This window comes from Palaemon carinicauda, chromosome 23 (assembly GCF_036898095.1).
Source record: "Palaemon carinicauda isolate YSFRI2023 chromosome 23, ASM3689809v2, whole genome shotgun sequence".
Lineage (NCBI taxonomy): Eukaryota > Metazoa > Arthropoda > Malacostraca > Decapoda > Palaemonidae > Palaemon > Palaemon carinicauda.
The window spans coordinates 1,096,715-1,114,796 of record NC_090747.1 but is presented as its reverse complement, the minus strand read 5'-3'; the positions used below and the strand labels follow the sequence as shown (position 1 = coordinate 1,114,796).

Sequence of the window (18,082 nt, the reverse complement as noted above, 5' to 3'; positions counted from 1 at the left end):
ATTTATGCATTATTTTTAAGAAATATCTATTTACATCATGAATAAATTGTAAATCTTTATCCTGGCTTAATTTGAAATCGATATTATTTAAATCTATTGTGTCAACTTCGTCCCTGTTTACAAATTTTAGAAGCACGTTTTTTGTTCTACAATTTATAAAAAAATTTTCGATTTCAACGGTAGTCATTTTTTAAATAAAAATAAATAATGTTATTAACCTATAGTAATAAATTCAAGAAGAGAGAAATCGAAAACGCAAACTTTTAATCTCCAGAAACTCTAAAATAGTTTAGATATTATCTATATATATATCTATATATATATATATATATATATATATATATATATATATATATATATATATATATATATATATATATATATATATATATATATATATATATAGTAATTTTGGGATTCATAGATATATATGTAGTTTCAGAAATATTTCCAAGTCCAGAAGAAATTTTTTTTTCTAAAAATAATTCTAAGTACATATGAAACTCTCTATGGAAGAATCCGTATTTTTTTCAGAGGAAACAAATTATGGTTTTGTACACCTAGAATATTGCCTAATAAGACAGTACAGTACTTTATTGGAACTCAAACAGCATTAACCCAACCCAACCCAAAGAGATTAAATTTCAAATAAATTTTGACAATAGGGAATCTGTCCTTCCTCTCCAAATAATCAAAAAGAATAGAATATGAATGTAAGTAAGCCTTGGGTTTTTTTTTATGTATTAGTTTCCTTGGCTTAATTTTTAAGTTCCTTTCGTTTTCTGAAGGCTGTAAAGTTTGTTAGTTCGCCTTCTTGTTAATAGGGGTATCCTTGGATTTAAAGCCAAGAACGCCAACAATAAATGTTAAATACCCCATCTATGAATTTTCCCCGACTTTCTTTCCTCCTCGAGTTTCCTATCATAAAAAACCTTTATAGTATAATCTAAATAGACATAACAAAGAAATAAAGTCACTACCAAAAATAGTATAAAATACGTTTTGTATCCCATTTTTTTAATATCATGATGATTTTATAAATAAATTTAGTGAAGAATGAAAACAATAATAATCGTTATGATTAATAAACCTAATGCCTCTACATAAACAACAAAATTATTATTTACCTTGGGTAGTTCTATAACAAATTGAATGTAAACGAGCAAAATGCCAATTTTCAAAAGTGGTTCTTCACCAAACTGGAATGTAAACGAGCAAGATGCCAATTTACAAAAGTGGTTCTTCACCAAACTGGAATGTAAACGAGCAAAATGCCAATTTACAAAAGTGGTTCTTCACCAAACTGGAATGTAAACGAGCAAAATGCCAATTTACAAAAGTGGTTCTTCACCAAACTGGAATGTAAACGAGCAAAATGCCAATTTACAAAAAAAATATTTTAATCGATAATTTTGATCGTAATCATTAATTGAAAAGATAAATTATTATATATATTATACAAAAAGTGTAACTGCATATCCACAAGAGCAGGTAAAATAATTACACATTAAATATCCATTGAGTTGGTCATGTGTTATTTGGAATTATCTATTTTATAATAATATATAGTCTTTCAAGTTTACCGGATCGTACTTTAAATGACAATTATATTGTAGCAATAAATCTTAACAATATACAATTATAACTGTGAAAACTGTCATACAATATTTTAAATTTTTTAAGTTGTGGTTTATTGTCACTTGGTGTCTTGTTTTAATATTTTTTAGTGGTTGGTTCTTGGATAAGATTTTTTCTACTTTCTACTTCTTTTTCATCACAATTTTTGAAACAGAATGTCTATATTATTTCACATTCATTTTCAATATATGGTTGATGTAAAAACCCCTCTCTTAGCAGCCCACTACTTTACCCACCTCGAGGATGCTTGGCTCTTTTAGCAATAGGTTCAAAAAATATCCTCTTTTGGTTTTTTAGAGAAACTCGTCTAGCTATTGAGTCTTCTGTATCATCAAAAAATAAGCATAATAATTATAAAGAATAAAACAATTTTATAATATTTCATATATCTAGTTTTTTATTTTACTTAAAAAATATAAGATAAAAGTAGCCTTCTTGTCTTGATTATTAATTGCGTATACTTCTTGTGGTTAATACAATTCTCATCATGCAGGTTTTTATAAAAACCCTAACGGGCAAAACTATAACAATAGACGCAAACCAGTCTGATACTATAGAAAATATAAAGTATAAAATTCAAGATAAAGAAGGCATTCCAACAGACCAACAACGCCTTATATTTGCAGGCAAACAATTAGAAGACAATCGGACACTTTCTGATTACAACATTCAAAAAGAAAACACCATTCATCTCGTCTTAAGACTAAGGGGGGGGGGGAAGCACCTCATAATAAAATAAAAGTTATTAAAACTTAATCTAAACAACATATTTTTGTACAAAATTTTCTCTGTATTTTATTATCATCCCCCCATTTGGGTAAAATAATTTGTATATAATTTTGATTTGATAGTAATTCATTTCCTTCTTTACTAAATTTTTCGTTTAATAACCGGTACTCATATTCGGATAATTTTAACCCAATATTAATATCATTACCGTAAGCTTGATTTTTATAATAATCTTTCTCTGTAAGAATATCATTAATTTTTTTTGACTCTTCATCTTCATTTTTGTTTTCATTTGTGATATCCATTACTCTTTTTATGTAAACTGATTCTTTAATATTGTTTTCTATTATTCTATGAATGCATGATTGAATAATGGAGGGAAGGTGTGAATTTTCATTAATATTTTTACACTCATTTGCAAAAATATGGGCAAAATCTTTTGGGGTAATTGATAATTTATCAACATCAATAAGATTTTGATTCAGCAATTCACCTTCTAGATAATCTCTTAATTTATTTTCCAGTGTTTTTGTTTTTATTTTGCCTAATTTTTTCATGATACTCATTGATAACTAATTTTATTTTAATGGTATATGAATATAAAAAAAGTTAAAGAATTCAGTGTAATACTTTTATTCATTATTACTTATATACTTAATTGATTGATTATATAAAATATAAAACTACCAGAAAGACATTATTTTTTTTATTTATTTACCAGAAGATCCAAATCCTTTATTGCCCCTACAAGATTCTATTTCCCATTTTTCATTTTTGATGTTTTCAACTAAACAGATATCAATTCCCGAAAAAAATTATATTTGGGCAATTCTATCCCCAATATTTATTTCAAAAGAATTATTTGGATGAGAATTATGCAAGACCACTTTTATAGGTCCATTATAATCCGAATCTATCATTCCCGCAACAACATCTACATAATTATTCAGAGCTATGCCAGACCTAGATTTAATCTCTCCGTGTATTTTGGAAGGAAATTTCATACATATGCCAGTATCAATGGCAATTCATTGACCGACAGGAATATTTTCATTTTGAGCACTATATAAGTCATAACAAGCCGCCCCCGTTGATCCTTTAGTAGGACATTTAGCATTGTCTGAAATTAACTTAAAGCTGACTTTTAGAATATTTTCCTCCATTATAATTATTTCTTCTGGGTGTGTAGTAATATGACTATATATATAATACCAAGAGCATTACCATTTATATGAAATATTTTTGGGAAATAATAATAATATTTATAACCTATTGTGGCAAGCCAAAACGATCGATAATTTTTTTTGACCAAAAAAATCTATTTCTGTCTTTTTACGCATATAAAAAATAGGACAGTAACGATTACTGCATATAACTTCTTTAATTAATGATCCTTGACACCTTTGACATTCAGTCCAAAATTGATTGAATTTTTTTTCGAGTGTAGCTAATTTTTCAATGTGGTGTGTATACAAATCTGTTTCGTGTACTTTACAATTATTACATAAAGCGTTATATTCTACATCATCGGGTACTATTTTTCTTTTTAATAAAGGAATTTTACAATTTATACAAGTTGGATGTATTTGAAAAAATTGACTTAATGGTCCTACTCTACTTATTGGTAAACTCTTTTTTTGTGTATGCTCTCCTATTAATATATAAGATTTGGTTTTATCACCGAGAATGGGTTCAAATATTCTAATAAGTGGCTTACTTAATTGATGTTTTAAATAATAATCATAATCTAATGGAATATTATTTTCTAATACATATATTGGATCTTCAGCCCTTTCATAAATAGGACTTATTTTAAATCCACATATAATAACGTATGGAATTCTATCGCCAAGTTTTGGAGCACTACCGGCATCTCTTTTTCTTAATTTGATGGCTAGCTCATTGTGAATTTGCTTTCCTTTATATTCTTCTGCTTTTTTTGTTAACTCCTTTGTAATAACTAATTGAGAGATGTCAATCTCATTACAAAGTAATTTTGATATGGTTTGTTTGACAAAATTAAGGGCTTCTATTGGGTTTCTATCAATTAAGATTTTTTTCAGACAAGTATTTATGACCTTAGCCACGAGTGGGCAATTGTCTCTACGAATTGTTTCTAGCCCCTTGCAATCTATTTTATCATAAGTATTAGCATTTGTATAATAAAGACCAGCATATCTTTTTTTGTTAATAAGCAAGTAAGAGAAATATATTTTTTCAAAATCAAGTTTGATTGGCTTGATAAAAGACTGAGTCACATGATTTGCCGCCTCCTTGCCCAAATTTATGGCCTCTTCTAAAGTTTCAACTCCAAAATTAATCATAACAGAATCGGTATCACCATATATAACTATAGCATTGTTATATTTTTCTTCAATCTTGTTTTTGGTGAGAGAAATCATCGTTCTTCCAAACGCCGTAACACTTTGTGATATATCTAAACACGGCAATTTACCAATTTGTGCGCCCGTAAAACCATAAACAGAATTAGCCAATATTTTATATGCCAGTTGTCTACCATCAAAGACTTTCTTTTTCCATGGATCTTCTTCGTTTTTTAATGCAATTTTCGCCTTCTTACGAGCAATTAAAAAGGATTCTAAAATTTCTGGAATTAATCCCTTGCGCTTATGACATTTTACAAAATAATTATTAGAAGGTGTAATGATATAATCGTCAGTTTTCAGAGCCATTTGATTAATATATCTTTTATCAATAAAGGTTGTATAACACAGATTATGTGCTATCATTATCGATGGATATAATGATACAAAGTCTAAAGTAACGATTGGAACGTTATAATATCCTCTTTTTGGTTCAATAACTGTAGCTCCTTCATATTCAAAATTCTCCTTTTTATCAAACACCGGTAATACTAAATTCTGTTCTTTGGCTTTTCTTAATATTTGTGAAAAAATTTTAATCTGTTGTCCTCCATTTATAACATATGATAAAGGAATGCCCGTTACGCGTGCCATTTCTATATAATTGACTACACACATCAATTTATTCAATAATTTTAAAGGAAGAATAGAATCTTTTAAACAATATTCAGCCAGTCTTTTTCTAGTCTGATCATTACCATTTTGTAATTCAGAAATTATAGAATGATGAACATCTTCTTTTTGTTCGTTAAGAAAATGATAAGATACAGAATTTAAAGTATATGACCGAAGTTTGTGTTCTTTTAGTATTATTGTTAAAAGGTCCATTAAACACCGTCCATCTATGTTAATGATTTTGTTATTTCTTTTTCCTGTTTGTTTGTTTTGGGTTATGGTATCTAATATTGTAGATTTTATTCCTTTTACCCTTCCTAAATGAGCAAATACTGGCAAGTTTAAATGCTTGGCGCGGTTAAGTAAATATGGTAAATCAAAATTATTAATATTATATCCAGTAATGATATCGGGGTCAATAAACAATAGGAATTTTGACCAATTTTCTAACATTTCTTTTTCTTCCTGAAATGAAAAAATTTTAGAGCCCACAATGGGAGCACAACTATTCAAAGTAAAAACAACACTTATGAATGGCTCAGTCTCTCCGTGCCGCGTAACAACATTTCCAATTTGTATGACCGGATCTATTTCGGGTTCTGGAAATATTCCCCGTCTTCCCCCACACTCAATATCAAAAGATAATATTCTGAGTGGGGCAATAGACGCCCATTCTCCTTCGGGTTCATAAATAATTATTTTTTCCCACTCAAAAACGTTAACCTCTAATTGACAAGTAGTATTTTTAAAATTTGTCTCATTATTTTTTATTTCCCACTCACCAATAGGTAACTCGATCCAACAACAACCAGGCATCTGAGCATCTGTCATAAATCTAAGTGTAAAATCAACATTTGATTCGTAAACCCGAAAGTGAGTGGGATGTTTATCTATCACTAACCCATTTTCAAGAATAATCTTAGCTATAGATATTAATTTTGGTAAAGCCACAGTAACTTTAAAAAAACACAATGATGACGATGATTTTTTTTCTTGATATCCATATATACTTTGTTTAAACACCCTATCTACACTTAATACGTATTCCTTTAATTTAATTTGATCTTTTGTTTCATTCAAGTAGATTTTTCGATTCAGGGCCCTTTTTATTTGGTCTGAATATGAAACTTGTTTTTGTGAATCTAATAAAGTCACAGAAACATATATATAAGGAAAAATTCAAATACATTACAACAAATAGTATTCCCTATATCATTTAATCCAAATAATCTTATTATGGGTACCTGCTGCTGCTGCTGCTGCATATTATAACCACCACATTCCTTTTTTCTTACCGGATAACCAATATAATAATCAATATCCATCTGCTGAAAACACAATTTATTTGTATTGGGAGTTGATAATGGTGCTGCTGGCCTATTCCATTCTTGGAGGAACCTATTTTTATTATCACCATTTTCAAAAAATTGCCGCAATTTGCTTATTTTACAACTTATTTTGAATTATATCTTATGAAAAACTATTAGACGTAATACCAATTTCATGTAAAGCCATTTAAAAATAAATGGCTTATATATATATATATAAATATCTTTTAAATTACCAGGAAAATAAATTTATATTAAATTTGTAAATTGGATACCTTTTTTGTTATACTAAAAAATGGCAACATATTATGCATTCCTTTTTAATAAAAAATGTTTACAAGAAGAACAAAACATAGATGATGTTGATAGTATTACCTATTATATGTTAAAACCCAAAGACTTGGCCTCACGGATGACATATAATATAAAAAAACATACCCACAAATTTGAAAAAATTATTATTTATTGTATAACTGATATGATAAATTCGAAAGAATACGCTATTTTTCCTGAAGTCGGCTCATCTGGCAATTATTTCATGATGAGTGTTTATGGATTTATTAATATATTTTTAAAAGAAATTTTTAAAGAAGATATTTACCAAGACGTAAAAAGTATAATTGGTGTTTTCATCACCACAGAAGAAATTTATGATAAGGGTAAAATACCCCCACTTTATAATGCGGTCAATTTAGACGATGAAAAAGACGAATTAAAAAACGAATTTGAACGTGGATCGTTCGGGTCGTGTTCCGAGATTACAATTTACCAATATTTGTTAAAAAAACATTCAATAGCGACAGAAGAATTGAATGGTTTGAAAGAGGTGAAAAGGTTGATATTACAAAATAAAAATGTTTTTGTTATGCGGGTGGATCACAAAGTTATACCTTATATTAATAATCAAATGTTTGATAAAAAAAAAATATCCCTTAAAAAATAATCCTTTCGGTAGATATTTCATGATTTTCATGAAAACATAATAAAATATTATCATTGTCGATTTCATTAATATCATCATTCGTACGTGTAAACATTAAATTAGAAAAATTAATACGCCCGAATGATAGCAAAGTATTAAATTGAATATTAATATTATTTATTATTTCATCTATTAAATTTGCGTTAAAACAACATTTTGCATAAGAAATGTTAGAATAAGTATCCGAATTTAGACGACTTAACTCAACTAGCCTCTGCCTGTGTTGTTCGGTTACAGAATATTTAGAATGAGGAGAATTATTGGAAATGATAAAGGACAGGAAAAAAAGCTTCGAATTAGTATTATTTTTTTGTTGTTTTCTAAAAATTTCTAAAAGGGACACAAATAACATATAATCATCTAACCACGTTTTAGGATCTAGAAAAATTATAACAATGAAATTATTAATATAGTTACAATTCAGGTATTTTTCCAAGTTGTATAATTCGTCCTCTAGAAATAATTGTTTATTGTTTTTTTTAGAAATGTTTATATATAAACCAAGATTTTCATCTATGTCCTTTGAAATCTTTCTTTTCTCTATTACTTTTTGGTTATTTATTATTAATATCAATGTTTTTTTGTTTTTATAAGAAGGATTATTATTATTTCGGGGTGTGGTATGAAAATAATGATTATATGTTGTAGTGTTGATATCATTATTGTTATTTTTTGGATAACAATAACAACAAAAGGAAAACATTTTTTTTAATATTAAAAAAAACAAAGTATGATTATTTCTGAAATATTATTGTGGGTTATATTTATAATCTATGTAGGACTTTTCTGTAATTTATCACAAAAACACTTATTTAAAAACCCTTTTGATGAATTATATCCTCCTATTGGTTTTTATTTTGCATCGCCTATATCAAATCAATATTCTGATCATTCATATTATAATGTATCGGTGTTTTCTAATGAAAATGAATTTACTCTTGATTTCATGATTCATATTATGCCACAAGATTTGTATTTCTTTTTGAATGATAATAAATTAATTTATCATCCCAAAGAAGAGTTATCTGAAATGTGTGAAAACGAATTTCGAAAAGCCTTTCTCGTTTTATTAGACAAAAAGGACGATGATTCAACAGATGTCATATATACTCAAAATATATGTCACAGAAAATTTGATTACTTAAAAAATTTATACAAAAATAAAAATTTTTACAAAACATTTGATAAACTACAGAATCCGGAAACGATAATAAATTTAATTTTGAATTTGGTAGACAAGGAAAAAAGTTTCAGAAAAATTCTTAAACATGCCAACAGATAATAACTATTCACGGGAAAAAGAAGCAAAATTGTTAACTGAGCTGAAATATTCACCTTCACATGATATGTCAAAAATAATAACCGAAAAGGGAGAGACTTTTATGCAATTAGATTCTATTTACGAGTATTATGACTACAACAGTGGAACAAAAAAACAATTTGTTAATTTTGAAAAGGACGTCGAAATCATAAATTATTCTAATATTAAAATTGCCGACATTGATCATAATTCAAAGAGCAAACTACCGATTTCACCTTGTTTATTAAAATTATATTCAGGAAAAATAGTAGTTTTCATTCCTTATTGTGAATTAATTGATATTAGTCAAATTTAATTGGGAATATAATTCTAAAAATTTGATGGTAGATATAACACAATTTCCGTTTTTATTTTTGGGTAAAATACAATTGTTGGAGAAACATATGTACAAGGTACAAGTGGTTTTTTTCGTATAATTTTCCTGATTTTGAGTAAGAAGTCTTAAAATGATCATGAAAAGGACAATATACATTTCTAGTATCATTATTAATATCATTATTATCATTTTTCGTGTTGTTGTGCATATGTAAAATATTTTTACATTTCTGGGTAGCCGACGAAAAATCATTTGTTTTGTTGTTCTTGTAATGATTATTTTTCTTATTATTATTATTATTATTATTATTATTATTATTATTATTATTATTTCTTGGAAACTGTTTTATTTTAAGTCTATAGAATTTTTCATCGTCGACATATATTTCTTCTAATGAATAATTTCCCATTATTATTATGATGATGATGGCAACAAAGAAGAAGAAGAAGAGTATAATAAGTATTTATTCCAATTTGCAAAACCCTTTATACTTAATCCTCAAATAACTTTTAATAACCCTTTTAAAATTTTCTGATAAATTTGAAATTATTTCATCATATTTTATATTTTCCAAATCAATGTGGGTTTTATTTGTTAGAGTATTAACAATTTTGTCATGATAGAACTCTATATCTTTAGGATGATATACCAATTCACCGCTCATGACTACTGATGTATAAATTGAATCTTTGGGGTCTGGTATATTGTAAGTTGATAAAACGAAGGGCAGAAAAACACTTGGATTGATTATTATATATAAATTTATAACATTATTGGCGTCATCATAATTTAATATAAAATAATAATAACGTGGGGAATTATTATCCTTGTTTTCTTGATTGATTCTCAATTGTCCTATTATATCGAATTGTTTACCTTCTTTGTGATTGAAATATATTTTATTTATATTATTCGAAGAAAAACTGTTTATTATATTTTTTTTCTTATTGTTTAATAAACTTTTCTCTTCTTCTATTATGAGGATATTTTTTTCGTTTTGGTTCATAAATTCATTTATTTTATCAACAACGCCCATATTAGGTCTCGTTGGGGAATAAAATATCCCATCAATATACGTTGACATTTTTTAAATTTAATTAAAAAATGGCAGAAAAATCATATGTATACGAATTCAATACAACACCACATCATATTACTGAACGTTTTAAAAAAATATTTGAAGAAAAAACCTATAATACAGTAATATTAGGTATAAACAGATTTTACGTATGTCCTATAAATATACCAAAACATATGTTAGAAAACAAAAACAAACAGGATTTTTTAAATTATGGTAGTATTAACAAAATCTATTATATATTAGAGGAAAACGAACGAGACACGAGTATTATAACTGTCATGTTTAAAACCGATCAACATTTTATAAATTTATATTTAGTATTTAATAATAACATCATTGATTATAAGAGAAGTTATATAATCATGGGGCAAGACCCCCCCTTAAATATATCTCTAATGATTCCTTCCCTTCTCTCAAAAGATGATGATTGGAAAACGTTATTTTATGGTGTTTTTTTTTGGAGGAAGGGATTCATATAATGTCTCCTTATTTATTCCAAGAATTTTTCAGAGAATATACAAATAAAGTAAATAAGAATATATTGTATTTTAATGTAAGAAATACAAAAGGAATAATGAAAATGTTATATTCTGACATAGTACCTATTCCATACATCCCTTATTTTTATCACCTGGTTTGTTACGCAGAAGTGGAATATATTTTACAAAAAGATGAACCACAAGAAGATGACCCATAAATTAATATTGTTAATAATAATACTCATAAAAATGGTAGAAACTGAAACCAAAAAATGTTTTTATACATATATTATATATATAAAGTGGATACATAAAACACTTGGGTCAGTTGGCCAATTATTTTAATAATCAACTAAAAAAGAAAATATGTCAAATAAAACTCAATTATATGGAATATGGGATTCGCGTTTGTACCCATCAACAGATGACCATCGTCTTGTTATATATTCTAAATTTTGTGATAATATTATGAACGCTTCAAGTGGATGTTCGGAATGTATCGAAAATTTGTGTTCAGTACAAATTTTATCTCTTATTGAACAAATTGCAACGTGGGCAGTAACTGATGGAGGTAAATTTACAAATGGGGAACAATATCTAGAATCAATAGACACTAACACGAAAGATACAGAAGGAAAACCAATATTTCTGTTATTTATTTCTATAGCTAAAATCATGCCACATGAAATGGCAAATATATTCATGCCCGCAGTAATTGATCATTTTTGTCAACAAATTGGTAAAGAACAAATAGATACAAATTCCTTGAACCAAAAAATTAATTTTCATATATTATTTGATACATTTTCCCCTTTGGTTATTGCTAAAACATTAGACAACCTTTCTCATTGTTATCAAGGTTTATTATACAATTATTTTTTTAGACACTCGTGGGAGGTTAGGTTTCGTATAAACTGACTTAACATAACAGAATGGTATATTAATCCCCATCGCGTATTTTATGATGTCAATTTATGTTATGAGCTAATAGAGCGATTAATGTATAAAATACGTAAATTGAAATTACCCGCTATTATTGGATGTTTTGAGCCAATTTTAAATCCAATAGCATTTTGTTTAGAGTGGATGATTGATGGATTTTTTCATGTCATAGGGCCCTGTATTTTAGCTGGAACTCGTGATTGTAATTTTTTGAAAGTAAATGGGGCATTAATGCGTGGCCTAATAGATGTTACTACACAGATAGATATTGATCCAAAAACAAAGACATCCTTTTTAGCCTTTTTGGGACATTTATCAGATGCAAATTTTGAGCAGGTTATTACTAATTGGTTACCAATATTTTCCCAAACAAATCAAAATAATTTTGATCATTGCTCTGCTGTGTTAGAAATGTTGGTCGAAAATGTTATTCATGAAGGAAATTTGGCACCTCTTATTTGTGAAAACAAAGAAGATATAGTTGATAGTTTTGAATATTTTTCTGAAAATAAGTGGTTGTTTATGTATTTAAATTCGAACAAAATGTCAACCACCACCCTTGAAATGGCTAAGGTGGCCATATGGAACGAGCATTGGAGATTATTCAGCCACGTATTAGAAGATGGGAATTTTAGTCCAGGAATTATAAAACATTTAGCAGTATTTTCAAGTAATAAAGTTATTGGAATTGAGAAACTATTGAATAAATATCATACGTGGTTACCAAAAACGCCAGTGATACCGAAAGGATTAACTTTATTGCAATATTGTATTAAAAATGAGGTTAGTAATTTTTATCAAATATTAAAACTAATCCATATAAAAAATAATTTGAATGTTCCTGGTTTAGATGGGCTAACTCCCATTATGACCGCCTGTTGTGTTAAAAAAACAAATTATTTTCAACTTTTATTAAAAGCTGGGGCCTCTTGTTTTCTAAAATCTTCCACATTAAATCAAACAATATTTCATAGGATTGCTACAGCAAAGGGTAATAAAAAGTTACTATTAATATTGAAAGATTGGCAAGATAGAAATCCGCTTATGTTGCTTCCAGATATAGAAATTAGACAACGCGATGGAAATTTGACGGCACTACAACTAGCATTACTCTTAAAACGCAACGATGTTGCCAGGCTTTTAATGTCTTTGTTTCATAGCTCACCCACGAGTTTATTTGGTAATTCCAGCATATTTAATACGGTTGACATGATGTTTCTTTATAATAATGCTACAGGATTACAAATAATCAAATCAGTATCATCATCGTTCATTCCCAATTTAACACGAATATATGGTTCATATTTGGATGGGACAATAGAACGCCCAACCAATATGGAAACGTGGCCAGTGTTTATATTTCCATGTGAATACATTTTGACAACATATGATTTTCCAATGTCCCCAAACGAAGAATCAATCCGTCGTGCTTTGTGGGGTTTAAGTGATAAACAAGATAGTGAATGGGTAACCAATGGGGAAATAGAAGGAAAAATAGAAAGTTGTCCAATTTGTTTAGATGACATGAAAAAGTATTTTATAACAGAGTGTGGTCACAAGTTCCACCCATTTTGTTTATCTCGTTACTTTTCTTATAATAAAATTTGTCCAGTATGTAGATATGATAAAATAATGAATCTTCCTGTTGTTTGCAATCAGAATAAATATCCCACCAAACCACCCCCACCACTGTTAAACGAAAGACTATTAGTTAACCCCCCCCCCCAACTACCTTATAGAATTCTTTATAATACAGTTCATTTTTGTAATAGTTATAAATTTATCCCACCTTTTATTTGTGGACACATTTTTGAATGCTATTTCCTTGTACATCAAGAATGGGTATCTGAAACTAAATATTTTAAATAAGAAATATATATTTGTGGCACATGTTATATACATACCTTGTTATATTTCAAACAAAAATATAACAATGAGGAAAGAATATGTTTACAACTTTAGCTTGGTAACTCCAGAAATTTTGGGGTTTGTTTTATTTAGTAATAATAATATATTAACGGACCTGGGAATAAAAATATTGTCAGCGTATGCGGCGCATAAATTTTCCATGAAATGTAATAATGGATATTTTTATAAAGTATCAAAATTAGAAAATGAAAAACTATTGACTGAAAGAAAATGATTAAAACAGGTAATTTTAACCTTTGATGTTATATTGGTAGAGATGAATGAAGAAGATAAAATGAATTTGATTGTTAGAGAAAATGAACAAACAATGATGATGGTATCACAAGAAAGAGAATATAGAAGATTTATTAATGAGAACCACCCATTATTAATAAAAAAATTTAAGGGGTCGTGTAATGATCTTTCGTGTATGACGTTCTATAGCCGAGAAATAGAAATCCTATTTGATAATTATCGTTTGTGTATCAATCCAAAAAAAAAAAACGTATAATATTCAATATAAGAAAATGAGAGAAAAAAAGGAAACTTTTGTACGAAATATATTGACTCGTGAAATGTTATATATAAACGATGAGGGCCCCGTGTATAAAGAACCTTGTTTCATTATATTGGTAAATAATAACAGTATCATAGGTTTAGCTTCCTTTTTAGAATGTAATAACTTTGCTGTAAAGACAGTTTATATTGAACAAGGCCCCATAAAATTATATCAGCGAGTACAACCCGATAATTATACACAATCCTATCCATTTATTTTAGAGTACGAAGAAAGTTATGTGAATAAACAAACTTCTGATATATTGACTTATTTTGCTATGTGTTGGAGATTGAATGCTTCTGTTTCTAAAAATGTAAACAAAATTAATAATGTATTAGATAACTACATATCTGCATCGAGTAAACCGCACCATGTAATTAATGAAACCACAATAAAAAAATCTAATATATTCATGAAATTTAATGGTATTCCCGCTACATTAAAATTTTACACTTATCATTTTGTGATAAACAATGCAATGATGAGTCAATCTTATGAGCACTGTATACCCGATAATATAGTTTATATATTAAAAGATTACATATTTTTAGTTGAATGTAATTTATATAAAACTAAAAATCGTTGCGTTATCCCAAAACCCAAACCTATGGTTATTATTGATATTCAAACAAATGCATTTATAGCAGAAGATAGAATGAAAATTATTCAAGACTTAAGAAATTCCATAGCTTCTTATTTATATGATTACTTTATATTTTTTCAAGGAGAGACGTGTAAAGGGATTTCTTTATGTGGATCTTTACAACCAAAAAATCAGGTAAAAAAGATGATCGATAAGAATATTTACGAAGTAAAATTAGATGCTTCTTCATCATCAAACGAAATTTCTGATATTATTAGGGAACGCCCAGATAAATATAAACCAAACAGTAGTTATATGATTAACATTATACGGGCACTCCAAAAAATGAATTGAAGTGTGTTAATTAATAAATAGACGAAGAAAAATTATTAAATGATGTATAATAAAACACACACACATATATATATTTTAAGAAATTGCATAAATGACATATATTTTAGATACTAAATGGTAATAAATATCATTATTATAATACAACAAAATCCATCATGTTTTTACATTTGCTAGTATTAAAATTTTTAATTATATGGTTAATTTGAATTAATCTATTGATATTTCCTTTTAAATTTTTCGGTAAAAGCCAAATATTTTCAGGTGACAATTGAAGAAGACATAGATATTCTAACGTTTGGGGCCTTTTAAACAACTCTCGTTCATTTTCATCCAGGAATTCATAAATTGTTTTTGTATTATGGTGAATTTCCCAATTCCAACAATAACTATTATTATTTGACGAAAAAATATTAGCAAATGTATTAAAGTGGGGTGTTATAAACATTTTACCACATATAAGCGGATAATCATGACTTAAAACTTTTTCAATAGTATTAACATTCAAATTTATATAAAGGTTTAAATTATCAATATATTTTGACCGGAAAGACAATATGTAATTAGTCTCTTTGTACCGTACGTCATTATTGTCGTTTAGGTAGTTTGAATCGAAACCAATAAAGTATAATCGATCAATTTGACTAGTTGTTAATTTTGATAAATTTATATTACTCTTCATTTCCCAAGGAATGACTATTTCATCAAAATAAAATATATAATTAAAGATTCGAAGATTTATATAATTGGATAGATCTCTAATTTCTATTATATCCGTATACAAACTTTTGAATTCGTTACAATAAGTATTATCGATATTCATTATTTATATATGTTTAGATTTTAAATAGATAACAGAAACTAATCCAAAGTTATTGTATAAATACCAAAAATTGTAAAAAAAAAATAAAATTTTTTTTAGATTATTTTGGTTGTTCATAACAAGACTATCCAAAGAAACAGCTCTCCTATTTTGACTTGTAAAGTTAAGTTTTGTTTATATTTATGGCCATTTTTATCACTTAATATATATATGAAAAAAAATTCCAACCTAAAATTAAAAAACCTCACGATGGCCCAAAATAATAATAATAATAATAATAATAATAATAATAATAATAATAATAATAATAATAATAATAATAATAATAATAATAATAATAATAATCGATTATATGATTCAGGCCCCATTTAACCAAACAAGAATAAAATTATATAGTATACTTATATACTACCAAAATTTCTTAATATACTATAAGAAAATTTATGAGACAATAATGAAGCCGGTCAAACATATATCATATAGTATAAATTATTCTCCTTACTATAAAACTCCTATACTCCCTATAAAAAATATGCAATTTTTCAAAGCTTTTAATCGATCTAAATATCCCCCAAATACCTTAATTGTATTAAAAAATTTTTATCCTCATCTTCGAGCGATAAAATTAATAATTGAATCTATTATTGATTATGATAGTAGATTATCTAAATATAGAAAACATTTACAACATAAAATTACACGCGCAATTCAAATTCAAAATAATTTTAGGCAATTATACCGATATTTTTTAAATATAATTCATTCAAATGGAAACGAGTATGATAAAGATTATCAAAAGGTATTATATAGTTTCATTTCTCAAGTTGAAATATAAGCAGCAAATGTGTTATTTTATTATATCTAAAAAATATGAATACAACAACATATAATAGTAAAGATAATTATGGAATAAATAATCAAAGTCCATATCAATATACTCAACTTCAACAACCACCACAACATCAGATATCACCATTTAATAACAACAACACCACCACCACCACCGTCGATAACAATCCGGTTCTGATACCACAATCATCTATTCCTTCTGCTGCTACTGTAATTCCGCAAGCACAAGCACAAGGTAATACTAATAATTATTACCACCAACAACAACAACAACAACAACAACAACAACAACAACAACCTTTTCTAAATCCTAATAATCTACCTACAAATTTTGGTGATGGAAAAAATCCACATAAAGAAAAAATGAACGAAGAAGTTTTGAATACATTAATAGAGAATTTATCTACTCCCGAATTAAAAAGTTTAACACAAGACTTGGAAAAAACGATAGATTCGCTTAGCGAAGAGTGTATATTTAGTCATTTACTATATGAAATCTTTGATAATGGTATAGAATTTGATATAACAAGTCAAATTAAACAAATATATACAGATCATTTAAATAGAAAAATAAATGAGCGCCATGAAAGGGTATTTGAAAGCTTTTGTGCGCCTTGTACTTATCTAAAACTTGGTTTGCTATATGAAAATATTGAAAAACCACTTCAACATACATCCTGTAATATGAATCCAACGAGGCATGGATATGAAAAGTTTAATATGGGTCCATTTATCCATGGTCAATCCATTTTTCGAATAAACTCTAAGTTGTATCCACCAGAGAATACTGGTTTTTCTGAAACCATTGCATTTCCTCCCGGGGTTTTAATATTTCCAAATAGTAAAATCTTAATGCAAATATTAGCAATGAATCATAATAGAATTTGTAATGGAGTTAAAGTCTGTATGATAAATTCTAGCGAAGAACAAATATCAAATGGAAAAGTTCTTTCAAGGTTTTTAGCCAGAAATAATACATTAGGATGTGGATATTATGTAAGAGATAAAAATGTTAATTTAAGAGATTTAAATAAAAGAAAAAATACCCACCAAAATAAAAAGAGTAAAATAGAGAATAACAATATTGGAATAATACCTGAATTAAAAAAGTTTTTAGATGAATATAACAACAAATCTGATGCCGAAAGTGATGTTGATAATACCAGTAGTAGTAGTAGTAGTAGTAGTAGTAGT

At 27.4% G+C, this 18,082-nt stretch overlaps 1 protein-coding gene across 1 annotated transcript; it reads right to left on the bottom strand.

Annotated features, from left to right (window-relative positions):
• Window positions 1-3,636: 3,636 nt before the first annotated feature.
• On the bottom strand, window positions 3,637-11,824 carry LOC137617084 (DNA polymerase delta catalytic subunit-like). The gene is given in 4 exon segments (XM_068346922.1): window positions 3,637-3,671; window positions 3,674-6,541; window positions 6,544-6,764; window positions 11,793-11,824. Coding segments are annotated over 4 exon segments (3,156 nt in total).
• Window positions 11,825-18,082: the final 6,258 nt, after the last annotated feature.